At 40.5% G+C, this 26,461-nt stretch overlaps 3 protein-coding genes across 6 annotated transcripts; 1 reads left to right on the forward strand and 2 right to left on the reverse strand.

Moving 5' to 3' along the window:
* Positions 1-608: 608 nt before the first annotated feature.
* Positions 609-8,114, reverse strand: ciarta (circadian associated repressor of transcription a). Of its 2 annotated transcripts, none has more exons than XM_015973562.3 (6): positions 7,901-8,114; positions 6,164-6,493; positions 5,999-6,057; positions 5,845-5,923; positions 5,585-5,738; positions 609-3,158 (listed from the first exon to the last, which is right to left on the reverse strand). In XM_015973562.3, the coding sequence occupies exons 2-6, from the start codon at positions 6,454-6,456 to the stop codon at positions 2,802-2,804; spliced, it is 942 nt and encodes a 313-aa protein (XP_015829048.3). In that variant the 5' UTR covers positions 6,457-6,493; positions 7,901-8,114; the 3' UTR covers positions 609-2,801. The 2 variants fall into 2 exon arrangements, with proteins under 2 accessions (XP_015829048.3, XP_015829047.3); XM_015973561.3 differs by having other exon boundaries at positions 5,999-6,074; positions 7,901-8,111.
* Positions 8,115-9,717: 1,603 nt separating this feature from the next.
* mrps21 (mitochondrial ribosomal protein S21) lies at positions 9,718-11,202 on the reverse strand. The gene is made up of 2 exons (XM_015973560.3): positions 11,063-11,202; positions 9,718-10,428 (listed from the first exon to the last, which is right to left on the reverse strand). The coding sequence occupies exons 1-2, from the start codon at positions 11,143-11,145 to the stop codon at positions 10,248-10,250; spliced, it is 264 nt and encodes an 87-aa protein (XP_015829046.1). The 5' UTR covers positions 11,146-11,202; the 3' UTR covers positions 9,718-10,247.
* Positions 11,203-13,693: 2,491 nt separating this feature from the next.
* crabp2b (cellular retinoic acid binding protein 2, b) lies at positions 13,694-24,971 on the forward strand. Of its 3 annotated transcripts, XM_054745098.2 has the most exons (6): positions 13,694-13,780; positions 14,672-15,026; positions 20,320-20,498; positions 20,836-20,952; positions 21,285-21,339; positions 24,508-24,971. In XM_054745098.2, the coding sequence occupies exons 2-5, from the start codon at positions 14,849-14,851 to the stop codon at positions 21,333-21,335; spliced, it is 525 nt and encodes a 174-aa protein (XP_054601073.1). In that variant the 5' UTR covers positions 13,694-13,780; positions 14,672-14,848; the 3' UTR covers positions 21,336-21,339; positions 24,508-24,971. The 3 variants fall into 3 exon arrangements, with proteins under 3 accessions (XP_054601073.1, XP_054601074.1, XP_054601072.1); XM_054745099.2 differs by lacking the exon at positions 21,285-21,339; XM_054745097.2 differs by lacking the exon at positions 24,508-24,971 and having other exon boundaries at positions 13,701-13,780; positions 21,285-22,173.
* Positions 24,972-26,461: the final 1,490 nt, after the last annotated feature.

The raw sequence follows: 26,461 nt of genomic DNA on the forward strand, positions 1-26,461 counted from the left end.
TTTACCTTGTTTCCACTTTTTATTATTATTTTCTGTATTTAACCATTTGCAAGAGTGACCTGGTCCGGGAAGGCAGCACAAGAACAATACAGAGGTAGTCACACGTTACAACAAAAGCACGATGACAAATGACAGTCAGTACCAGAGTTACAAAATCTTTAAACATAAATGGTGTTGCAGCTCCCCTCTCGTCCACTAGGAGGCTGGATCAAGAAAGGAGCAAGTTCCATGTTAAAAATGCCAACTTCACAGCAGAAATAAACATGCTCACCTCCTACAGCCTCTTTTTAAACTAAAAAATATTTTTGGTTTAACAGGTCAAGTTTTCCATCATGACCAATCTGGAGGGGGTGAATTTCTTTCTAACCAGCCCATTTAGACATAATGTAACCTTGAAATTATGAGTACTTATGGGCGGAGGGTTTGTCCACAATATATTAACAGTTATTAGATTAGTTGAAAAAAAAACCTCACAATTTTTGTTGAAAATGAGCCAGAATCCCTGCCAACTACAAAGAGACAGCATGGATGGAGAAAAGAAGAAACGGAACATTTTACAGAAGCTTGCAACATCAATGTTTCACAGAAAGACTTCAAACAAGGTAGGATTAATATTTCATTTCAGTCTTTTATTATATATAAAAATACATTTATCAAGCAGGACAATGTCTTGTGAAACACAAAAAAGCCCTACAAACAACAATAGGACAAACTGTACACATACAAGTGTGAAATGAAATTTACTGTTGTTTCTAAAATGGGCAGAACCCTTTAGAACTGTTTGTTTTATAAATGAACCATTCTGGTTATGTGAGTTTATACAGAATTCCAACTTATGTACAGTATTGGCTTGCCGACTCACATTTACCCCAAAGGGCTGGAATTAAAAGGATATAAGATTTAGGATTGTGGAGGTGAAAACTTCACATGGAAGATCTGGTGATGCAAATGGAAATTAGCACTTAGTAATGGTGCTTTTATAGACTGTGGGAAATGTCAGATTTTTGTTATTGCTACTTGGGAATTGTTCATTCACAGATTTAAAAAAAAACCTAAAAAACAGAATTTTATGTTTTTGCTAAATAGTTGCCGTTCCCGATCAACACCAGGCATCTCTATTCCTTTTATTTCCCAAAACAATGCAACACTTGTCCCGTTCTCTGCCCACAATTCTCACGTTAAATAACATAAATGAGTCATGACAAAGCCTGAGAAACATCTGCACGGAAGCACATTCGGTTTGCAATAACACACTGTGGTATTTTACATCACTTATGTAATTGTACACTTTTAAAAATTCTGTTTCATAAAGTCGGGCAGTTATGTGGTTTTGTTTGTGTTTCTAAGGCTGAACGGTGACAAACCACCAGAGATGAGAAGCCATTCAACATGAATGATACCGGACTTAAAACACGAAAACCCAAATATTAAAAAAGTATGAGAAAAACGAGTTCAGGAATGGAAAAAGTGGATCTTTTCACCAAGCTAAGTTCTTATTGCTTCCTCAAAAGTTAACAAATTTTACAAAAGCAACAGTTTTATAGTCTGAATTTGTTTTTCATATCCTGATTTAAACAGATTCCCGTGATAGTGCCAAAAAATAAGTCATTAAAGAAAAATCTCTCATTCTGATGCCCGTCAACAACAACCGGCACCACTGGTCAGCTGATGAAATCAAAAATATCAAGTACTGTTTCATAAATAATATCTCAGATGTGTAACATTTCCTCATTTTCATCCAAAGTGCAGAGGCATCAGATCAAATTCACAAACGCTTAAATAGATCTTTTCAAACTTAAATATTCTCCTTAGAATTGTGGATTTTCAAACTGAAAATAAAGTGGCTAAAAGAGCTAGAGACAGAAAAACATTCAAACAAGTCAAATATTAATAGTCAATCAACTAATCTCCTAATTAGTGCCGACAGAAACAAAGCTCGGTGAAAATAAGATAAAGCAAAAATGGTTTCGGTTGGCACATTTCGGCAGCAGCTCCACCTTAAGTCCGTTATATCCTTCAATCAGGTAAATAAAAAAATGTTTTTGATATTCTGATTTCTATTTTTAATCATCTGTATGATAGTTTTCCTTTAACATTATTGACAGGTTAAAGTCCAGTAGGAGGGGATTATTTAGTCTGCCTCTAAGTCTTTAATTACACAAACCGGTGGAGAGGTAATCGTTTTGAATTGGGCTCCAGGTTCTGGCAGCTGTAAAACATCTGGAGGAAATGTGCTTCTAACAACAACTTTACCAACACAAGCTGAAAAATAAAACTATTTTGTTCATAAAATGCAAGAAATTAGTGATGTCGCTCATTTGAAGTAACTGCAAATTAAATTTAAAACGTCAAAATGAAATAGGACAACAAATCTTTTGTGCTTTTTCACATCAATAGAAGTAATAAAGCCATGCTGCTACAGAAGGACTTCCTTTCATGATATAAAAAGATAAAAATAACAGTGCAAAGACTGCTTTAATGGTTGTAAAGTATCAAGTTAGCTACTTATGCAGAAGTAAACTTCCTACAAACAATCATTCCTTGTAGAATTTTAGTGCAACACCTGATCAAACCCACTCCAGGCGGTTAAGGGTTAATAAGTGTGTGTGTGTGTGCGTGCGTGCATGCGTGTGTGTGCGTGTGTGTGTGTTCCTCCTCCTCTGGTTTAATGTGCCTCGCAGGCATCACAGACTGGCTCAAAGCCGTACTCCATGCTTATGTAATCAGGCCCCGCCCCCTGCCTTTACTCTGGCTGACGTGCTGCGGTACCTCCATGTGATCGCAATGTCAGCCACTGCCAATTAAGGTGAGTCAGCTGGAGTAACGCTGCTGCTTGAAGACACCGAGCAGTCCTGCGTGGCCGGGCTGCCACACAAGAAGGGCAGAGGAGTCTCAGGAGGCGTCTGATTCTCGTCTTTTCTCCCGCTACACGACAATCTGCTCAAAAGGCCGGTCCTGTCGGTAAACTTCAGCCTGGCCGCGCAGTCGTCCTCAGCCCATTGAACGGCGTGACTCTGAGGAGACGGGGGAAGACGCGTAGAGACGGTGTCGAGTGAAGTGGCCGCGTGGCAGCACTCGTGTTTTTCTTGTTGATGGTGGCTGTGCTTGGTTGGGACTCTGTCATCGACATCGAGGTCAGACCAGCTCAGTTTTCTCTTCTGCAATGGAAGCAGACCAAAAATAACAGCGGTGACTAAGGTCTCTGAGAAAAAAGGCATGAAATAAGTCCTAATGTAGAAGAAAACAAAAAGCAACAAACAAAAGCTTTAAAAGGGGAATTTCTGTGAGAAAGTAAAAAAAGCAGACGCATAGAAAGCTTCCCGAAAGGCCTCAGTTCGAATAAATGTCTTTTTTAAAGAAATAGTTCTAGCACCGCTAAAATCAGAGTACAGAATCGGTTTTATTGTCCAAAATTGTTACACAATCTAGGAATTTGGCTTCGGTTACTCAGCATGGGAAGCAGCAAAAAACAGTAAAACACAAGAAATGTAAGGTGCGGCAGCAAAAAGTCCCAATAAAACTGCTGCCATCTTAAAATGGCTCCAATACTGAAGACTTTATATTTGTAGCAACATTACCGCAACGACTGACTTGTGAATGCATGTCTTGGCGCAATAGAAGGAGGAGTCCTGATCATGTAGGGAGTTACTGCCGAGCTCCGGCCAGCAACTATTTCCATCCATCCATTTTCATCCGCTTATCCGGAGTCGGGTCGCGGGGGCAGTAGCCTAAGGCGAGAGGCCCAGACTTCCCTCTCCCCAGCCACTTGAGCCAGCTCCTCCGGGGGAATCCCAAGGCGTTCCCTGGCCAGGTGAGAGACATAGTCCCTCCACCGTGTCCTGGGTCTACCTTTAGGTCTCCTCCCGGTTGGACGTGCCCGGAAAACCTCACCAGGGAGGCGTCCAGGAGGCATCCTGACCAGATGCCCGAGCCACCTCAACTGGCTCCTCTCGATGTGGAGGAGCAGCGGGTCTAATCCGAGCCCCTCCTGAATGACCGAGCTTCTCACCCTATCTCTTAGGGAGAGCCCAGCCACTCTTCGGAGAAAACTCATTTCGGTCGCTTGTATCCGCAATGTCGTTCTTTCGGTCACTACCCAAAGCTCATGCCCATAGGTGAGGGTAGGAACGTAGATCGACCGGTAAATTGAGAGCTTCGCCTTCTGACTCAGCTCTCTCTTCACCACGACAGACCGGTACAACGCCCACATCACTGCAGATGCAGCACTAATCCGCCTATCGATCTCACGCTCCAGTTTTCCCTCACTCGTAAACAAGACCCCGAGATACTTAAACTCCTCCACTTGGGGACGGCAACTATATTTAAAATGAAAGTAAACACGGCCGTAAGTTTTACTTTTTAACAGCTGAGATGGCAAACTGGAGTGATGCAGAGCTCCAGGAGCTTCTCGCCGCCAGAGCTGGAGCTCAGATCATCAGACCGTTCATGGGGCCGGGGGAGGACAGACGTCTTTAGGAGCGGCTTGTCAAAAGAACGTAAGGAGCACGTCTTCGATCATAATGAAAAGCAAGTTACGTCTAAGATAAAAGGAAGTCTGTGGCAGCGCAGAGACCGCCCCCGAACCCCCTTTTTACTCCCATCATTTGAAAAAAAGAAACGATTGTGCCACATTAACGCCGTGGTCTGATCGCTTAGAAATTACTTCAGGCTCCATGCCGGCTCAGCTTTGCAGCAAATAGGTGGCATTGTTTTATAAAAGAGGCTTTTAATTCTGAATTACACGATTATCTAAAAGCAAAAACGTCACCGGCAGTAATAAAACATTCTGGTACATCCAGGGGTCAAGTTCAGCGGGGACTTTTACAAACATTTCTACCAAAATAACCATGTTAAGTGAAATTTATGAGGTTGGAGCTGCTTAAAGCTTGGTTTATGCCTGACGCATTCACTTTCCACTTGGTGATGCGGCTCGCGGATGGAACGCGCTTCACAACTCGCAGCGTTTATGGTTCATGCGGCTCGTCTCTGCGGTGAGCCAATATTCTCCCAAACTGTAGGGGGCAGCAAGGAGCTCTGCGGCATGCATCCAACACTACACCATAGTAGAAGTAAAAATTACTGTTTACAACATGGCATTCCAGCATTTTTAACAGCGTCCTCGTCTTTTCCGACAGTGCGAGCTATTTCTCTCCAAGAATTATTAACAGCATGTTGATCACGGTGATCTTTGAGAGCTGAATCATACAAATGTCTGTATTTACAAACCTCTGCCATACTAGCTCTTGCCGGTCCGCCATGTTTTTCCGCGTCCGACCGTCCGCGTGGTTAGAAATTGCCCTAGGTGCGCGTTGCGGAAATTTTGGGCCGTGCGGAGACGCGGTGGAGGGGCGTGGTTGTTAAAATGACGCCATTTCGCCACGCGGACCTCACGGACGCGTCAAGCATAAACCAACCTTTAGGAGAACAGCGCTCTTCCTAACGACTGAAGCAAACCCTGAACACTCAAACCGAACGATGTTCTCGGTTTCTCGTCACCTCTTCGTTCTAAAGAACCTTTGTTGCGATGTTTTGGAATACCGTCTCTAAAGACACACGCGTATGTCAGATACAAGAAGAAGCTCACCTTGACGGGGATGTGAAGCTGATTCTGACGCCAGTGTGAGACGAGAGTTGGCGCGGTGGCCGGGCTGGACGTGTCTTTACACTCAAACGCTTTCTGGGGAAACCACATTTTCAGCAGCATCTCGATCTGCACCAGGATCTGAAGGTACTTCTCACTGCAGAAATACAAGAGGAGTGATATCGATGCTGGGACACGTGTATATGCTATCAAAACTTTGCTACTTAGGTCACATGATCTATAAAAACTTTGGATTGTCCTACCCCATTTCAGGTTTCTGTAAGATTCCAAGAATCCTCTGTAATCTGTCTACGGCAACACTCTGCTGGAAACTGGTCAAACCTGACAACACAAACAGTTATAAGCATCGTATTATGTGCCACTAATCATATTAATAAAAACTTTATTATTCCTCACCTTTCTCAAACCGCCCATTCTTCAGTCCACGCAAAAGCCCAAGCAGCGGATGGATAAACCTGTGCAAATCAGCACACTGAAAGATAAAGACAGGTTTATGCTGCCAATCTGCTATTTGGTCGAAACAAATGCTTCAATCTAGAACTTTAGTTCAAAGCTGCTCACTTTCTGAGCGAAGGCCAGATCCCCTGGTGATGAAGAGGTTGGTGTAGTGAGTGAAGACGCTCCATCCGGACGTTTGGTTTTGTCAGGGCAGAGCTCCGACTGATCTCGGACGAATCTTGAGTCCCAATGAGGCGGCACGCGGAGGTAATTCTCTGAAAGCGTGATTCCTTCATCAGCTGAGGGGGATCTCTTGATCCCACTGTCCCCCTCTCCATCTGAGAAGACGTCTGCTTCGTCCTCGGTCTGCTCGCTCTCGCTGTGGAGGAAGCTGGAGGTGGAGGGCAGCGAGTCATAGGACGGCCATTTGGAAGAACTGCCCAACGAATTCATCTGTGGAGGCAAACAGTCAGGAACCGCCAACTCGTCACTGCAGCTTCACCAATAAACTGAACGGAAAACTGGAGTGAATGAGTTTCAGCCTCGATTATGTTGACGTCTCATTACAAAGCAAAACAACACAACAAAAGCTAGATTGTTGTGGGCTTAATATGGAACATATTAGAGTATATGACCTTAGGTGAGTTGTGAGTCATGTCTGAGCAAGTATAATGTAATCAAGATAAGGACACGGTCGGTGATCAACATTGGTAGATTATCACACTGAAACAGAGCAAACTTTGGCCCCTCACCTGACATGAACCAACTCATAAAGGTGCCACAGAAAATAGGAATCAAGCCAGGGAGCTTGTTGGGGTTTAATGATTATTTAGGTTTAATTATGGCAACAGATGAGTTAGTTTTGGGCCATTCCTCTCTCTACATTTTGGAGAAATGCTTCTGCGTACACCCTCAAAAGTAAAAAAAAAAAAAGTGTTTGCGTTAAAAGCACAATTTTGCTATTCTTCCATTGTAGATTAAAATGTTTATATAAAAATACAGAAACTGGTTCAAAAAATCTTCCCTGAAAAAATAATCAGCTCTAATTGCTCATTACTGCCTTCATACTACATGTTTATTTGAATTAACATAATAATCTACATTTTTTTCTTATTATATCTCTAAAATACTGTTAATACCTACAATTTTCAACCATAAAGAGCTAAAAATTACAATTAAATTAAATAAAAGACCATTTAAGGTTCATTTCGTGTCCAAATTGCACATAAAATCATTATATTTATTCTTTATGGTTGTAATGTTACTGCTGATCAACAAGCATAAATGTGAAAAACAACATAGAGACATTTTTAAACATGTAAAAAGTTGTAACGAAGTTTTACAAGTTAGGTGCAAGAATCACTGAAACAGGTAACACCACAAACCAGACATGAGTGATGACAAGATCACATAAAACCTATAGTGCCTGCAGGATCGCGTTTTTATTTTAAGGAGGCAAAAGATCATCAGAAAGCTGAAAACGAACAGCCTGGAACCAATTAAGACGCTGCTGTTCCTATGAAACCTGAGTGCATCGGTCAGTGAGTTTCCACTTATTTCTATGTCGATGGTTTCCACACGTTTAGTGTTTCAACAGAAAGTGTCTGATAACAGATCCGTCTGCAGCTCACTTTGATATTCTTCTACAGCCTTTAACCTGTGACACTAAACATCCTATGTGTGCGATTACTTGACACAAAACCCTGTTTTCTAGCACACGTGTGTGATTCTTAGGTGAATTCACAATATTCATAATTCTCGACGTGTATGAGGTGACGTAACAGCGGCTGTTTATGATGTTGCGTTTAATGCGCTGAAGTCCTGTTTGGAAAAGACCGTTTTTAAAAGAGAAGTTCTTACCTTTTTGCTAACTCGAATTCCGGTAGATAAACTATTCTTGTTCCAGAGAAAAAGCCTCGCCAGAGCAAACGGCGAGCACACTTAGGAGTCCTGCTCTCCCGTTAACTCACAGTCCGGTTCTGCTTCTCCTCTGATCGGTGTTTGTGTTTTGTTCGCTGTTGGGAACCTTCCGAGCCCAACACGAGGTACCAGCCAAGCTCAACTACAGCTGCTGCGCGTGCTCTTCAGTTACGTTGTTGCTGTGATTGGCCAAGAGGAAGAAGGGCTCCGTTCTGATTGGCTGAAAGCCGACCAATAGGAAGCCTCCAGAGCGTTGGTTGCTTGAACACGCGCGGATCGACGTGCTGCTCATGCAGCACGTGTCAACGCACCTCCACGAGCAGCACGTGTGGGCGGTGTGGCTCGAGGAGGAGTGGGACAGCACGCGGCTACTCGTGCTCGCATCTGCTTACATTTTTGCTTTTCATAACAGGTCACATTTAATCTGTTATGAGACACATAACGGGAAAAACAAATCCTTTGAATACAAATATTTTTTTAAAATCACTCAAATCAGTAACGTGCCTTAAATAATACAAATTGTGATGAAAACAGGAAAAGAAATGTAAACAAAAACGCTTATATGTTTTTGTATATCTAGGAATTTGACTTATGGCATTCTTGTTTTGTGACTAAGTCAACTCAGTTTGATATATAAGCGTCAATCCGTCATTAGATGCTCTGTGGGGGTAATTATTCTACTAGAACAGTAGAAAAGGGAGGAAATGCCAATCACTCCATCTTAATTTCCCACACTGTTGAATTTATTGTCAACAAGATATATAGACAGGATTATGGATTTTTGCAGACCTTCACAAAGAAGGCTTGGATAGCAGTCTTACATAATTCCATAATAAGATATAGACTGGAGGAGTGGATCACAACTTAAGTCACGTGCAAAATGGAATGCTACATGAAAGAGGGTAACAGTTTGTCTATTACTGTTTGCAATCAATGAATGACATTAAACAGGAAGTAACAAGAGAAGGGAGATGATTTAGATCATACCACAGTGTCTTCTTAGTTGAGACAACATTAAGATAACAGATGGACTCACGTTTCCTGATGTTTCAGGATTCCTATGAAAATAAAACGAGTCTGCAACAGTGAACGGCATGACACATGTTTAAAGGCACATTCAGTTCTTTCTTTGATTGCAACACAGCAGATACTGTTACCATGCAGATTCAAACAGCAAAGAGCTACTCAAACTGATAAACCATGGTTATTTTAAGGCATATGCAGATAGATATTCAGAACACATCATGAAAATAAATAATATGGCTGTTAGCATGTATGCTACATAGTGATTTTGTACTGTGCTGCTAAGTGGCTGTCAACAGATTTTATTATAGATTATATCCTACAGTTTCAATTAGCATCAAACCTAAACTATGCAGTGTTTCATTCAAGCTTCAGTGCTAAACGTGGAAACAAGAGCGGATGACATCTCTGCTAACAAAACAGAGCAGCGCTAGTTATTAAACTTTTGATTTATTCAAATATATCTACACATTTTCAGTCTTTGGTGATGGTAAAGGAAATCACACGAGGAAACAAAAGTTTGAGGCATCCAGATACATATTCCCACTAGCCATATATTTATTTTAGAGGCTATGTACCGGTAGTTAATTTCATTACATTGCAGCATTTTGCCAAAGATGTGAAATGTCCATAATTGTTGCCGTACCTTAGTGGCATGTGTAATGAAAGAAAAAATAATATTTAACAATTATTTTGTGTTTCTACTTTGCAAACATTAAATAAGCCAATACAAATTAAATGACTTAAACTGCTTTTATTAATCCAAAACAACGTAGCTTTAAACAAAATTCCAAAATTTGACACCCTAATGAGTAAAACATAGTAGTTGGCTATATTTTAGCAGGTTTTATTTGTTTCCTTTTATCGCATGCTGTAGTAATCAAAATGCAATTCCTGAAGTTCACAGTTAGCAGGAATTTTCAAAACATTCCAGTTTTATTTTACACTTTGCAGGAAATGTGCAAAATACTCTGGAGATGAAACTAAATAAAATCCTGGATTGATTTTTTTGTTACTAAATAAATGAACAAATCTTTTGAGGGCAAAAATTAAGTAGAATCATGAGCATGTGCACATATTACTTAGCATTTAGAGAAGAAAGTTTACAAAGAATGAATCAGTAATTTCCTCTTAAATTCAAATCTGACATTCTCACAGCCACTCTTTCCCCAATAGTTGTAACAAAAATTATGCTGGATTTGTTTCCTCTTTCCACTTTGCTTAGTTTGTTCGTTGTTGTCTTGCCTCAACAACTTTCCTTTCACTAGCAGCCAAGCCAGGGATCCTCTCTGTCTGTCTTAGAGATGAAGGCTAGTTTTCGGGCCATTTCCGAGTGGTATATGCGCCTGCATCTCTCAAAGTTCTTTCGTTGCCTCTCTCTGCAGGGCTTCTCATAGTAGCGTTTGCGCTTTACTGTGTCGATGATCCCATCCTGGGTCAGGACCCTGCAGAGAATGGGAAGAAAAATAATCTGGTTGTGAAAACTCTCCGTTCAACAAATACAGAGAAAAATAGTACTGAGAGAATAGATCTTTAGTTTGTGGTACTTGTTCTATATTATTTATATATTTACCAATTTAAAATGTACCTAAACTACTCATTTTTGTTTGTTTAGTAATGTTTTAACAACAAATGCAAATGGAAATATATTTAATCATTTACATTTACATACATGACAGACCTACACAATTCGGCTAAAAGCAACAATACATATCTAGTCCCTGCATATAGAAAAGAAGTGTTTTAATAAACACATCGTGTAATTTCACTTAGAAATCATTCAAGTCAAGGTCAAAATAAATTGACATCTTTAGAAATAAGAAAACCACTCAACTGAAAGCTAAAAAAAATCCAAAGAAATTATTAAGTTGTGTCCACGATCAACACACTTCAACCTGTTTAAATTCATATTTATGCATTTTTTTAAATTGGGAATCGGGATTGTTCTTTACGCAGGCGTCCACTGCGCAGCCGCAACGCTGTGACATTAAGCTAAAGGCTAAAGCTAACGTGGCTAATCCTTCCAACAATAACAACAAAACCAGTAAAGAAATCATGTGAAATGTTATTGATTTTAACCTGTTTAAAGCCTTGTACGCTGCATCGATATTTCCATCTGGAACCATGACCGTCCGAGCGATGAAACGAAGGTGCCTCGACATTTTCGGATGGGAGTATCTTTTAATTTTTACCGTAAGGGAACACGTAACGGTATAACGGTTCCGGGTCGAAAAATAAACTTTGCAATCGCTAGGTGACGCTTCACTCAACTAATATAAAATATATTCCCAAACTTAGTTGCCCTTTGGTTGAAAAAATCCAGAAAAGTTACTCAAATCTAGTTGCATTTCATTTATTAAGTAATTGTGTTGCTAATAAGAAATAAAATAATAATTAACTCGCATTTGTAGGAATTATTCTTCAGGCATTAAATAAATAAATAAAACCAGATACTTCTGTGGATGTTATTGCAAAATGTAAGGATTGTGCAAGAACTATCATAATAACACATTATCTTAACAATGATCTTATTGTTGAAAAATTCCACACCTTTTAACATTTTTCTAAAATCATCCTAATTTTGTTCATAACAGCTGGTGTGCAGCATGTCATTAGGTGAACTAATATCTTCTAATATGTAATTCAGAGACTCAGATCTTTTCAGATCAGAAAACTAAGTGTGTGTTATTATAATCTGCATAAACATACATCTGTAAGGGGTCACAAGCTGGTGATTCCTTATATTGGACCCATGTAGGGATAAATGTAAAACTTAAGCCAAATCAAATAAGATTTAGAGACAGTGTCAATGAGGAAAAGACAGGAAGCAGACCTGGAGGCTGCTGTTGAGGTTCTCGAGTGATGAGGATAGGATCAGGAATAAGTCAACAACAGAGACAGCTCATGTTAGATGTATTGGAGATAAAGTCAGAAAGGCCAGAATCAGATGGTTTGAGCTTGTCTAGGGAAGAGATTACATAGGTAGAAGGATGCTGATGCTGGAGCAACTAGGCTGAGAGGAAAAGCCCCCCAAAAAAGAGATTTATGCGATGAAAGAGGACACGAAGTTAGATGGTGTGAGGATAGAGGAGGCAGAAGACAGGAATAAATGGAAACAGATGATTTGTTGTGGCGATTCCTCAAGAGAAAAACAGAAAGGAAAACAATTATTTTCTATATAAATTTGGACAGAAAAATCGCAGATTAAACTACATTTTTTCTCCTTAGCAGCAACTTTAGTGTCCAGTGTGATGCTATCATCGTGTCCGTTCTCCTCCTTCAGCCCTGAGCTGCTGTTGCCTCTTCATCTGAGTCCTGCAGGTCAGGCAGTGGTGAGCGCTGTCATGGTAGGTTAATCTAATTTGCATTCCAAAGTGTGTTTTATGCACCCTTTGTCTTCCTGAAACACAGATGAGTTGAATTCCCATTCGACCAGAACTCCAAAGGGTGTACTGTAACTGCACAGTGCCACTGGGAGAGACGCTTACACAACCTGAATAAATAACATCATGACTCCTTTTGTTGGCTGAATTCTGTTCCTCATGTTTCCACGGGCGTCCCATCTGACCCAGACCTGACGACGTATTCCTGGTACTGTGTGATTCTGTTTCTGAGACAAAAATCCCATAATGGGGCTAAAAGCTAAGTTTGAATTTTGTTTCCTTCAACAGTTTGAACATATGCATCTATAATCACACACACATCCGTTTGAGAAAGTCTTAGAACAGATCTAAACAACAAATTCCTTTATTTACCTCAAACAAACACTTTCATCTGATCCTTCCCTTTGTTTCTATAGCAACCTGATGTTTATCTGGAGGATTAGTCATTGCAGCTCGCTTCAGTTCCTAACAGAAAAGAAGAGTTTGCTAAGTGTTTATGTGACTACTGTCATGCACTATCATTTAAACAATAATGCACACTTACCAAAACTATGCTTGGAGGCAATTTGGACAGATCTAGTTTGAAAATTATGCCCCCCATGGACCGAGCCTGCAGCTAAAATGCTACAGTGCTGTTAAATTGTTAATTTGGTGAGTCCCACAGAAATTACTAAAAACTTATTTGCAATGTTTTGAGAATTTTTGATAATATTTTCAAAAATGATAGAATTGTGAATGCAGAAAAGTGTGAGCAGATGTTTTGTGCAGCACGGAGTGGGAAGATGCTAATGGAAAGCAGCTTTAACTTTTGGTACGCTAATTATTCATTCATGCCGATTTAAATAGAAAGTTGTGCAACATTCATGATTGAAGCCTTGCAGGATGACAGAACATCCTCAACATTAAAATAATGTTGTTAGTGATTTATTTTTGTTAACATTGCCTGTAAAATATGCTTTTTGGAATTATTTTAAATGAACAAAATCTGTGTGCTTTAAATTTAAAATTTGTGTCAAACTTGTTACATATTTAGCTTTTATTAAAAACCAATACTCATTTTTCAATGGACTTGCAATGGACTCCAGTAAAAATAAATGTCTTTTAGTCAATCTCAGTGGAGGGAAAAGCTCTGACCTTCCTATTCCAGGAAGTAGAAGTTGGCCAGAGGAAAGGGGAGCTGAAGATGGGAGGATTTGGAGTCTGATTGGATAACAGCAACGTGACTCTACCACTGACGATTTGCTTTGCAACAATGATTATTTTTTAAATTGCCACAAATAACACAAGCTTGAAGGACTTTTGCCATGTTGTGGAGTTGCTAATGCTAACAGTTAGCTTCTACTAGCCAAGACGTGATTTGCTCTTTCCAGGACGCTAAACCAACAACAGCCTTCTCCATTGTGAGCCAAAATGGGTAAGTCCATTTATGCAAATTTTCTGTGTGACACAGATCTGAGTGGTTTTTCTAATCCGAATGTTACCCTGTCTTTTTTCTATCGGCGGCTAATTCAGAAAAAAGGGGAAGAAGCCTGTTTTCACGTTTAGCCTGAATGTTAAACTCAGAGTGACCGATCGTTTTATTTTTTAAATTAGTAAAAACAGTTTCTCTGTGAATCTTTAATGTTTGTTTTTTGAAAGTTTCAGTAAATCCTTACATCCATGCAGGCAACATTGCTGTTTTTAATGCAGCACATAAAATGCATTTGTTTTTTTTTTTCAATATAGTGTCTAATGTTTTGTTTGCTTGTGCTGTATTTGGTAAGCTAATGCCCGTGCATATACGTTGGCTTTTTAGCTTCAGATCACAGCAGCTTAATCTAAACTTTGTTCAGAAACACAACAGAAAAGTTCTCTTTCTTAGTTTGTGAGTTGTAGTTCGTGTATAAGTAATCTTGTGCTGTTGCAGATCCATCTCTGTTTAAAGTCATGAATGTATTACCAAATATTTCAGTTCACTTATTCAATTGAGGCAATGTAAAAAAAATGTATTCCAGATAAAGAGAAGATAATTTATTTAAACAGGATGGTGATTGTGTGTGAGTGTTGTTCTTAATGGAGACATAAGATAAGATGTCCTCTTTCTGGTGACAGTGGTGATGGAGGGATACCTCCTGCTGGATATCTTATCTTTTGCTCATCTATTGCCATCTTCCCCACCTCCCACCCTGGAGCTGAAAACATTATCCCCATATCTGATTTCACATTCTAACTCTTTAAAATCTTTGCACCATTTATTAAGGTTTGGAGTTGAACTTGTTTGGATAAATGAGAATCTCAAAACAATTAACACTTTTATTTCCTTCAGCTGGCTGCTCAACAACATCTAAGTCTAACTGGAAGCACATTCTCCAGCTGGCATCCAAATCTTTCACCCCCCTGCCAGAGCTGGGGTGGTGGGGGTGGCGGAAAGTCCCGCCTTGCCTCCGGCCCCTGGAGCATCATCAGATTCGGGCGCGCTGTCAGCCAATGAGCAGAGCTGCAGATGCAAGCAGAGAAGACGGCTCTGCAAACTGGGACAGACACATTCCGACCAGAGGGATTACAATCAGAATCCACTGCTAATCTGCATCAGACAAAAATGGAGAATAAAATGACAAACTTCTGTGGAAAATGGAAAATGAAGTCTTCTGAAAACTTTGAGGAACTTTTGAAAGCGCTGGGTGAGTTTGGGAATTGTTAGGTTCTTTTTGATCAACTACCAGTCAAACCCACCCATGCAAATTAGAGTTTGGAAAATGTTGAATGCTGTTATCTCATTCATGAACAAAATGTCTAATAATCTGTTGCAGCTGCATTGAAATAAATTATTTCATTAGAGTTGTGAGTGGAATGCACTAGACTAAGCCAGCTTAGATGATTAATTGGTTTTCTTTTTTACACCGAGTCCCAAAATGACTTCTGATGTGTGCAATTTGTATCATTATTTAAATTTTAAAAACAACAGAAAACACCAAAAGAAGGAATAGACTCCTACCTTTTCTCATTGTGTCAAGAGATTATTAAGTGAAAATCCACATTTTCTTTTAAGTAAACCAAGAATTGTTTTTCCGTTTTGCTGCTTTGTTCTTCTTTAGCAGCACAAAGTGTCTTAAAACTCAGGTTTAGGTCATTATTTTAGGAATAAGGGGTCGAGCAAAGGCCATCCAGTGGCATCCCTAAATAATCTAAAGACAAATAGCCTGTGGATAAACGTTCGATTAGACTCATCTAAAGCAGCGTCCTTCTCATACGGTTGTAATTACAGCCAATGTAAACTGAACTAAGCCTCGACATGGGCCCCAGCAGCCAGCCAACTCTGAGTCTGACTTTCCTTCACCAGCTCTCCAGTGCCCAGGGCAATCTGGAGAACTCTCTCTTTTAGTGTGTGTGTGTGTGTGTGTGTGTGTGTGTGTGTGTGTGTGTGTGTGTGTGTGTGTGTGTGTGTGTGTGTGTGTGTGTTCTTTCTCAAAGCATCACAGCATGAGCAAATATGGTCTGAACTAAATCATACGTCGGAACTTTCTTGGCCTAATCACGTGAGTTATTTATTCAGTCGGTAGCTATTTCCTTTGGCTAAACATTTCTGTAGAACTTTGTCTTTCTGCACATCTAGAGGTCCTGTCCTGGTGCTTCAGGGTTAAAGAGGGAAAGAACTCTAGATTTGGTTCAAGGTGGTGTTTGTAAAACAGGTTGTGACATGACTGGAGTTAAAGATCAAATTCACTTGTTTTTATATATTAGCAGTGGTCTCTAGTGTAAATGAAAGTCTTGTGAGTTGATCTCTGTCAGAAAATAACATTCACGCTCCTGTTTCAGGAAGTAGAGTTAAGCCGGAGCAAAGGGGAGCAGAAGACGGCAGGATTTGGAGTCTTAGGCTTAGGCCCTGTCCACACGTAGCCGGGGATCTGTCAAAACGTAGATATTTTTCTACGTTTTGGCCTGTCATCCACACGAAAACGGAGTTTTTTCACACGAAAACGAATCTTTTTAAAAACTCCGGCCAAAGTGAAGATCTGCGTTTTCTCCGTTTTGGGTGTCTGCGTGTGGACGGACATAACCGGAGTTTTAAGGTCCGCAACGTCACTTTCCGCGACAAATAAATGCTGACATCACGTGTGCGACCTGTGTTTACACTAGCCGACAGCATGGATGCCCTCAGAGCTGCGCTCTGTCACTACCCGATCCATCAATTGTCCAAGCGCTTTTTGCTTGTTTGTTTTTGCAAGCGGAATTACTGCTCCTTGCGGAAGACCACAGACGAAGGACGAGGTTAAGAACGGGGGAAGTGCTGCCGCCTACAGGTCTGGCATGTCCTTAACAACGTATTTATCCGGGTACGTGTGGACAGAGTTTATTTTTAAAACGCGGTGGTGTGGATGCAAGTTTTTGGAGGGGCGGATATTTGTTTTTAAAAAACCCCGGCTACGTGTGGACTAGGCCTTAGTCTACCCACACACACCCATATAAGCTCCACAGCGCATCAGTTCATACTAGGAGTGTGTCAGACGCCGAGCGGCTCCGTATAGTTGGATTTGCAAGATCACAAAATGATGGGAGAATTGACATTTTATGCTAACTTCTTTTATATTATTAGCCTTTTAAACTCACCATCCACTCCCATAATTGTTATCAGCAAAGTGCAGATCAAGGATTGCAAAAAGAGCGGGGCCAAGGTCCACACTTGGGATTTGGGACACCCACGGGGAATTGAGGGGCACAAAGTTGAAAGTACGAGTATTGGGACTGGGCCTTACTCATTATTATTTCTTGACATTCAGATATCTCTACCCTGGCAAGCCATTCTAAATATGTATAGACAGTCTCACTATTACCCATAAACAGATCTCAGTCGTGGGGTGGAAACTACAGTTGTCTTTCAAGCTGTCTAAATGCCATTAGACGATGAACAACGTGATATACTCACCACTACGGATGTCAGTCAACCTGGCAGTCCACCATACTCTGTCAAAGAAGACAAAAATACATAATTTTTCTAAATAAAGGACTCAAGTACCTATATCTAATCTTGACTCAAAGAAAAGCTCGAGTCTGAATAGTCCAAAGTGGATGCCAAAGCCGATTCAAATGAGCCGCTTCCATCTAAGTTGTTCTTCTGTGTTGTACCATGCCACCTACCACAATAGAGCGCTGTGATTGGCATAACACAACACTACTCAGGCCAATGCTAGACCTTCTCAGGCTTCTATGGAGCATCTTACCTCTGATTGGCTAACACCAAGGAGATTCTACCACTGACTCCATTTGCTTTGCATGTTGATGTTTTATCTCCACAAATAACACAAGCCTGAATGTGTTCCACCATGTTGTGGAGTTGCTAATGCCAATGGTTATCTTCTACTAGTTGAGACGTTCTCTGCTGTTTCCTGGAGGCTAAATTAACAACAGTTTTCCTCGTTGCGAGCCAAGGTGGATGAGTCTATAAAGGCTAATTTTCTGTGTGACATAAATCTGCGTGGCTTTTCAAATCCGAACGCTTCCCCATCTATCTTCTATCATTGACTAAAGCAGGAAATAGTGGTAGAAGAGTATTTTCACTTTCAGCTTACGTATTGAACTTAAAGTGATCAATCATATTTAAAAAATGACAAGTAAAAAAAAAGTGTCTCAGAGAACTTGGTCTTTAACAACACAGCCTTGGCTTGACAGACTGACTTGTTTTGGTTTGGCTGTGTACAAATTGGAACCAGAGCAGGCTTGTGAGCTGCTTGGAAGCTTTTGAGTAGCACAGGTGGAGATAATCGAACTGGTGCAGGTGAGAATAACTGGTTGATAAGGTTCAGAGGCTTACAAAAAATCTAGGAACTAAAATTATGATCAAAGTTGATGCAGGGAGGACTGTGTCTCTGTAGACCAGGAGTTAACAAACATTTTGGGTCAAGAGGCTCTTTTTAGGGGGTAATGTTTTCCAAGGACCTTCCTATATGTTGTAGCCAGGGTCGTGTAATCCCCACCCGTATGCTGGAAAAACTCATCAAGGTTGCTTTGTTGAGATGTCTCCTTAACCCGGCCAGTTTCATGCTTCATGCTTTGTCTTTTTCATTGTTGTTTTCGATGAAACTAATTTCAGCTGGTTTGGTTTTTGCATTAGGCAGCAGTAGCGCAGGAGGTAGAGCGGGTTGTCCAGCAATTGGAAAGTTGTAGGTTCGATCCTGGCTTCCACCAGAGAAAGCTGCTGTTGTGTCCTTGGGCCTTGGGACACTTAACCCACCTTGCTGGCTCGTGATGGTCGGAGGGACCGGTGGCACCAGTGTTTGGCAGTCTCACTTCCCTCAGTGCACCCAGGAGAGCTGTGGCTACATCGTAGCTTTTCATCACCAGCGTGTGAATGTGTGTGTGAATGGGTGGATGACTGATTGTGTTGCGAAGCGCCTTGGGGTGTTATAGAACCCTAAGAAGGCACCATTTACCATTTTTACCATACTTGGTGAAGCGGACGGACTTTAGATTATGTCAACTGTATGAATTAGCGCTACCCTGAGTACGCAAACACAGTGTGTCTTTACGTCCCACTACATATGTTTCATGGAACCCCAAATTATGGCTCGCAGACCACTGGGAGCCCAGGTGCCCCAGTTTGAGAGCCACTGCTGTAAACCATCAGAAATGACATTTAACCCTCCCACTGTCTTTATGGGTAACCCCGCGAGGAAGGTTGACCATTGAGCAGGAATGATGGTCCTTGAGGTCCATGTGGCAGGGGTGAGGTGGTGCTCAATCCTCACCCCTGCCACATGGACCCAAGGGATAAACCATCAACCCTGCTCAATGGTCAACTTTCCTCGCGGGGTCACACCCATTAGAACAGTGGGAGGGTTAAAGAACTAATCGCGGTTTATGGCTTTAAACGACTTTACTAGAAATTTCAAACAGGAAAGTATAAACAACTTTGAGGTTTTCTTTTAATGTTCTTGACCACGCACACATTTCTTCGTGGCTGTCAAAACAAAACCAAAAAGTAGTTTATGACTATGTTAAAACTTACACCCATTGTTTAAATGATGCTTAGTTACAGGAATTAAGAATTTTACCATCTTCAGAGGAGGTTTTGGGTTAATTTTGAGGCAAAGTACAAGTTTAACAGTCTCTGTAATTAGTGGTTTCTAGGGACCACACCGGTTGTTTGTGCTATGTTTCATTAAGCACAAATGTTATGGGTCAACAAGCCTTCTCTGAAGCATGCATGTGTTCTTTAGATTAACATTCTTGGGTTTAGGTTCATTTAGACTTCCAAACATGACTCACTGTTGTTATTGTTGCTCTTTTTTTCATCAAACGTGTACACCACGAAGCAGAAAATGTTAAAAAGGCTTGTTGTTAAGGGAACGACGAAACTTAACCCTTTGATGCATAATGGTCACTACAGTGGACAGGTACTCAAAATTGTTATTTATTTGTTTTTCCTATTAAGCACAGCTGTTGAAGACTTTATTGCATTTGAGCCCCTCCATTTCGACTTCAGTAAGCCAAGCCAACATATTTGATGCTCAGAATGCACGCTGTCCACTGAGGTGGACATGTAATAAATTATTTGTAAATTATAAAAGTTTACAAAAAATATTTGTTGAAATTTGTTTCATTCACACCTAAAGATGAATGAAAAAACTTGTTTAAAAAATTATGGTTGAAGATTTCATAATTCATGCATCAAAGGGTTAAAAGATGAACTGAAGATTGTAGCTTCTGTTGACTTAAGTGCAATGAGCCTCAAGCAAGACAGAAAATTCCAGCCATTCATCGATCGCGGCCGAATTACCATACAGTGCTTTCTTTTTTTTACCTGTATAACTTTCAACTAACTAAAGGTAGTGAAAGATTCACCATGATGGACTGCCTACCAAAATAAAACTCCAAACCACTGGCGTGGCATACACAGCTGTGATTACATTCATTCCACTCGCTGCAGATCATCTTTCCACAGCTGCCAGTTTGACTTCAGTGTTTGTGAATCGTTAGGTGTGAACGTGTTCCTAAGGAAGATTGCAGTGGCGGCTGCTTCCAGTCCGACTGTAGAAATCACCCAGCAAGAAGAAATGCTCTCCATAAAGACATCCACCAGCGTTCGCACTACCCATGTGTCCTTCACTGTGGGTCAGTCGTTCGACGAGACCACCGTAGACGGCCGGCCCTGCACGGTACGCGACCTTTCTTTGTCCTCATTTCTTTGTGACGTTACGACATGCATACCACAGTTTATCCAAGAACAGTGTAACTGGACACAGTTCTGCACAAAGGCAACATATGGGAATGATTTTAGTGCAACTCCGGAGTCATAACACAGAGATCTGTTTTGCATTTCTTCGTGCTGAACAAGTGATGTTCATGGTTCATGACAGGCCATAAAGTTTTTCTCACGTACTAGCTATTGGCAGTCAGAACTCCAGTTACAACCATATCTTAACTTTGATAAAAAATTAAGTGTGAAAATCACTTCAGTAATGCAGATTGTTCTTTTCATTTGAATCCTTGTAGAGTTTTCCAAAGTGGGAAACGGATCAAAAGATCAGCTGTGAACAGACTTTACTGAAAGGTGACGGGCCAAAGACATCCTGGACCCGAGAACTGACCACCAATGGAGAGCTCATACTGGTAATCATTCTGTAGAAAGCATTAACACAACCTTAGGACAACTTTAGGAATTACAGTGTAATGTTTCCACATTTCTGGTTGCGTAGGGTCTTATGTTTCTAGAAAACTTTTTTTGTTCGAGTCTTTAAAATTTAGGGTTCCCAAGGGCGTAATGCTTACTGCAAATGAAACACCTTGTCTTTATTATTTTAACCCTCTGGAGGCAGGCGTTGCAGATTTTACATTCCGGATAAATCTTACAGTTTTAAAACTTTCTGTAAAGGAAGTCCCGTCGCAAAGTGGTTCCAAAAGTTAAGTCTGTTCTTTTTCTTGTTGTTGCTGTTTTCTTTCAGACAATGACTGCTGGGGATGTGGTCTGCACCAGGGTTTATGAGAGGGAATGAGGACGTATGTTTCATTGTACCGTTACACAGTACTTCTTTTTGCATGGCTTACATTGACTTGGTTTGCTTTCTTCATCTTCATGCTCCTACCAAGAACTGATTGGTCTTTCTCAAAGGTGAACTCTGCAGGGAGCAAGCTGCCTTATGGGCTCGACACACGGGAGGCGACATCGCCTCTCCTCCATTCATTTTCAATGAGACATGCGCGACAAAGCGATAATCGCGGGTCTCCCTCCTACCAAGCGAAACGCGAAAAACGTGCGTGTGAAATTTTGCGCTCGTGCACGTGTCGTGCACAGGCGACCCAGCGACGCAATCCCAGAAATTTGAAACATTTTCAACTTTTCATCGCTGTCGCTCGGACGAGGACCAATCAACGGAGGTTTCATTCACTGACCAATGAGCAAACATGGAGAAGTTGATTATTATGTTTTATATAGTAAAATCAGGAGTAAGATTTCACATAACTCTAGCAGCACTTAGTGAAACATCATATCTACCGCTTTTTTAACTCTGAACCGCTTAAATAACCTTAATTCCCTCCAACCTGACACAGCCAAACAAAACATCGGAATTTTCGATTTCGCCATGGAACAGAACGCCTAGACGGTTTTGCCGCTGGCCGCTGCCGCGGAATGCCTCCCGTGTGTCAGGTAATAAAAGCGACAGCGACAAATTTCGCTGATCGCGGTCGTTTGTCGCCTCCCGTGTTTCGAGCCCATTAGTCATCAGTTTCACTCTAGATGATTGATTTAGCCAAGTTTTACATTCCGTATAAATCTCTTTCAGCAGTATGTATCTTCTTTTTTAAGATAATAATAAACAATTTTACATGAAATACTGTTTGTGTTAGGTTTTTACTTATGCTTTACCCCTTTTTGAAGCTAAGAGGACAGAGAAAAGATGAGAACAGATGAGAAAGAAACCTGGGTATAAAAATATGTTCCTTATTTAATCAAAACACACCTTATTTTTGTTACACAACTTACACATGTTCTTGGGGCTGGAGGTTCTAACACAATCTACTAGACACAGCCCAACAAAGAAAACGCCTGAGTCAAATAAACAGTTAATAAAGAAAAATCACAGCTTTTAATTAAAAGCTGGAAAACAGACTAATCAACAGGTCTCAGGTAGCTTTTAAAATGAAATAGTTACTTGGGCTGGTAAGAGTTTCTGTAACCCAAACGGCTCTCTGAAGCCAAACAAAAGAACCTTTTAAAGAACAGAGAATACTTAGTTTTCTGTCCAGGCACATATACTAGAGTGAAGCAATTGGCTACAAACCACTGACTCAAGCTTAAACAGAATACCATGCAGAGGCTTTCCTCTAAACGCGCGCACAATTGTATTCTAAAGTCAGGGTGTTCAGAACGGAGCAGAAATGGAGACTACTCATGGGTTAGGAGTAGCTCCCCGGGCGTGTATCCAGCGTTCCTTTTATCCCCTCTCGGGAACAAACACACTCAGTCCAAGATGAGCTGCAGGTGTGACTGCAGCAATTCGGAGCGGAGATTTCCCCGTGACGTCATCGGAGAGAACGTCCGCAGCGAGGGAATCCCGGCACGTCTCCACAGCAACGGGGACGCCACCCTCCAGCGATGTCTTGCGCCGGTGTGTCCTTAACTGTTTAGAACTTAAATGCGCCATTTTAAACAAACACAATAATAATAATAAAAAGAAAACAGCACATTTACGGCCACACATGAGTGGGGAACGTGACAGTTTGCAACGTTAAAACCTACCTACCACACACCTATTTCTTGAGCATTTTTTAACTCAGAAGTACCCCTGAAGGATTTAGTTGTTCGTCCTTTTATTAAAACTTATTTTGAGCCTGAGAGGGTTAATGAATTCCCAGGTAATAAAAAACTCTCACTTACAAAGAGCTTTGAACCCCTTTGGTACATAACAAGCACCATGCTCAGTTCTTAGCATGCTAAATTGCTGTTTGAGGGGAATAGCCCAATTAAATTATTTATTTAAAGAGCTCTTTTTGCCATTTCGGCACAAGTGGATTGCTGCCATCTTTAAGGTGTGGTTCACTAAAAAAAAACTTCATTAAATTATTATTTCTGACTATAATCAGTCACTCTGAGTTTAACATGCCGGCTGAGCATGAAAATAGTCTCCTACACCTATCTCCTAGCCTAGTGAACTAGACCAAATTCTTGCTTTGCAATGAATGGTCTAGGCATGCTCCATTGGAACCTCAGCAGCTCCTACCAGGCCTCTGGCTAGCCAATCACAGCTCTCTAGAGGGGTTTCAAACACATAAAGAGCTGTGATTGGTCCATAATGGTGGGCCAATCATAGTGCTCTATCTGCTTAGTGAACAAATCACAAAGCTTTATCCACTTTGTGGGCCAATCAGGGCACTCTATAAGCCTGGTGGGTGGGATGATGCAACAGAGTGAAACAAGAGTATGTCACATTCTTTGTCCAGTGGAATGCGGAGATCATTTGAAAGACAACGGTAGAACCCGCCCCACAACCGAGAGCCGTCAATGGAGCGTTGCCAGACTAAATAATACATTTATTTAGTCTGGCTTGCCAGACTACCTATCTCCTGCATTAGCTTCTGATGTAAAATAGATGGTAAAAAGCTAGGATTTGAAAAGCCTGACAGATCTACACACTGTCACTTAACATTCGTGGCGTTGCCCATTTTGGCTCGCGATGGGGAAGGCTGTTGTTTACTTAGCATCCAGGAGACAGCAGAGAAAATCTAGGCTAGTAAAAGCTATTATCCTTAGTAACTCCACAACACAGCAGAAGTCCTCCTGGCTTTTGTTGTTTGTGGAGATAAAACATCAACATTGCAAAGCAAATGGAGTCAGTGGTAGAGTTGTGTAGTTAGTAGCCAATCAGAGGTTAGATGTCCAAATATCAGGAAATAAGAGTCCAAATCCTGCATCTGGAGCTACTTTCTCCCCCAGCTGACTTGTACTTCCTGAAACAGACGCATCTGACACCGCTCTACTAAGTGTCCCTAACTGTTCCTTCTCATATTAAACCCAAACAATGTTTTCATCATTCTCTACTAAAGTGTTGCACATGACTGTTAAATGCTTGTTTACAGTTTTAAAACTTTCTGTAAAGGAAGTCCCGTCGCAAAGTGGTTCCAAAAGTTAAGTCCGTTCTTTTTCTTGTTGTTGCTGTTTTCTTTCAGACAATGACTGCTGGGGATGTGGTCTGCACCAGGGTTTATGAGAGGGAATGAGGACGTATGTTTCATTGTACCGTTACACAGTACTTTTTGCATGGTTTACATGTACTTGGTTTGCTTTCGTCATCTTCATGCTCCTACCAAGAACTGATTGGTCTTTCTCAAACGGTGAACTCTGCAGGGAGCAAGCTGCCTTAGTCATCAGTTTCACTCTAGATGACTGATTTAGTCAAATTTTACATTCCGTATAAATCTCTTTCAGCAGTATGTATCTTATTTTTTAAGATTATAATAAACAATTTTATATGAAATCCTGTTTGCTTGTTTCTTCCCAAGCTTCTTTTTGGAAATTATTAGTTGCTTTTTGCAAATGTCTGTCAGTCTCATTCTCCACACCCTTTCCTTTAAAAATGTTCCATTTCCAGTACAATTTCTTGTCCTCTGAGTGATCTCTGTCATCAAAGCTCACTACAATATGTGGTTTATTACTTTAAAAAAAAAACTCCCCAAGACGGTTCATGTTTTCTGGACTCCGTAATGAGAGACACTTGGCATGGACAAGAGGGAAAAAGGGAGTGGAAAGGAAAATGAGTAAGAGAAACGGAGAGTTTGACCATGAGAACAGGACTTCAAAGCATCAGGAGAAGTTAAGAAATCTTTTTCACTCCACTCAGATTTTTCACACCGGTATGAAGAATGCCAGGCCATCTTTTCGAATTATTGATTTTAACCAACAAAAAAATAACACCCTTGCTCAGTTTGTGGCTGTTACCATGAAAAGCGAACCACTGGGCCTGTTAGGCCCTTCCTAGTTAGAGTGCTTCCACGGTTCATGGGCGATGATGGTTTTTCCAGGTTTTCAAACGGCATACAGGCCAGCATTTGTCTGGTCTGCTTCCCAGTTTTAATACAGTGCTGAGCAAGCAGATAGAGCTCACACTCAATGCTCTCAAAAATATCTGTTTATAAAAAAAAAGATCCATGGAAAATAAATTTATGTTAAAGCTGCAATCCGGAGTTTTCCCCTTTCAAGATTTATGTATGATTTTTTTTTATTTGTAAAAGTGATATAATAAGTGCAATACGTCATTTTCTTTATTTTTGCTAAGCCCTTCTTGTATAGCCCCAAGTAATTTGAACTGAGCTCCATTCAGCATTGACCAATAAAATTAGACATCAGCATACATACAGCTGTCAATCAAAGAGTATTTGCCAGCCTTTGAGGATATTTCTAGACACACGCCGGAGTCTGTCCTTTCTCATGGACAGGTAAGTCTTTGGGATAAACTCTCACTGTTATGCTGACGATACTCAGTTATATCTATCCATTAACCCTGATATATATATGTATATATATAATTTATATATATATATATTTATTTATATTTATATAAATTTATATATATATATAATTTTATATATATATAATTTGGTTGGGACTGGATCTAAAATGCAAGTTGAAGATTTAGAAGAAGCTAATATTTTTTATAACTCTGAAAGCTCAACTGAATCAAAATGGTTCAAACACAGATGAGGTTCTTCAGTTACCTCTGATGCTGCCTCACTTACTGAGGAAGAAGAAATCTCATTAGTGAGGATGCTAATGATTTTGCTTCTAATAGAATTAATTTTACCTGTGAAAAATCCCATAAAGTCGTTGCTGCTGAGGGCTAAGGGAATAGATGGTTCAGAGCTATAATTCTGTGTAAGTTTGGCAACCATACTGAAAAGGAATTTTGGATTATTAGCAGTTCAGTTGTCTAACCACTAGATGGTGCTGTCAGATATAAAATACTCCAGATTGTTGCTTTAATATGTGATTTAGTTTAAGTCAAGTTATGAGGCAGAAAAAGTGAAAATGCAAAAGAATACTGAACAATTTTTTTAAAAGTAGGAATCACATGATAACCTTAGGCTTATACAATATAACACCAAATTATATGTGACGACATTGAAT

Source organism: Nothobranchius furzeri, chromosome 19, assembly GCF_043380555.1.
Source record: "Nothobranchius furzeri strain GRZ-AD chromosome 19, NfurGRZ-RIMD1, whole genome shotgun sequence".
NCBI lineage: Eukaryota > Metazoa > Chordata > Actinopteri > Cyprinodontiformes > Nothobranchiidae > Nothobranchius > Nothobranchius furzeri.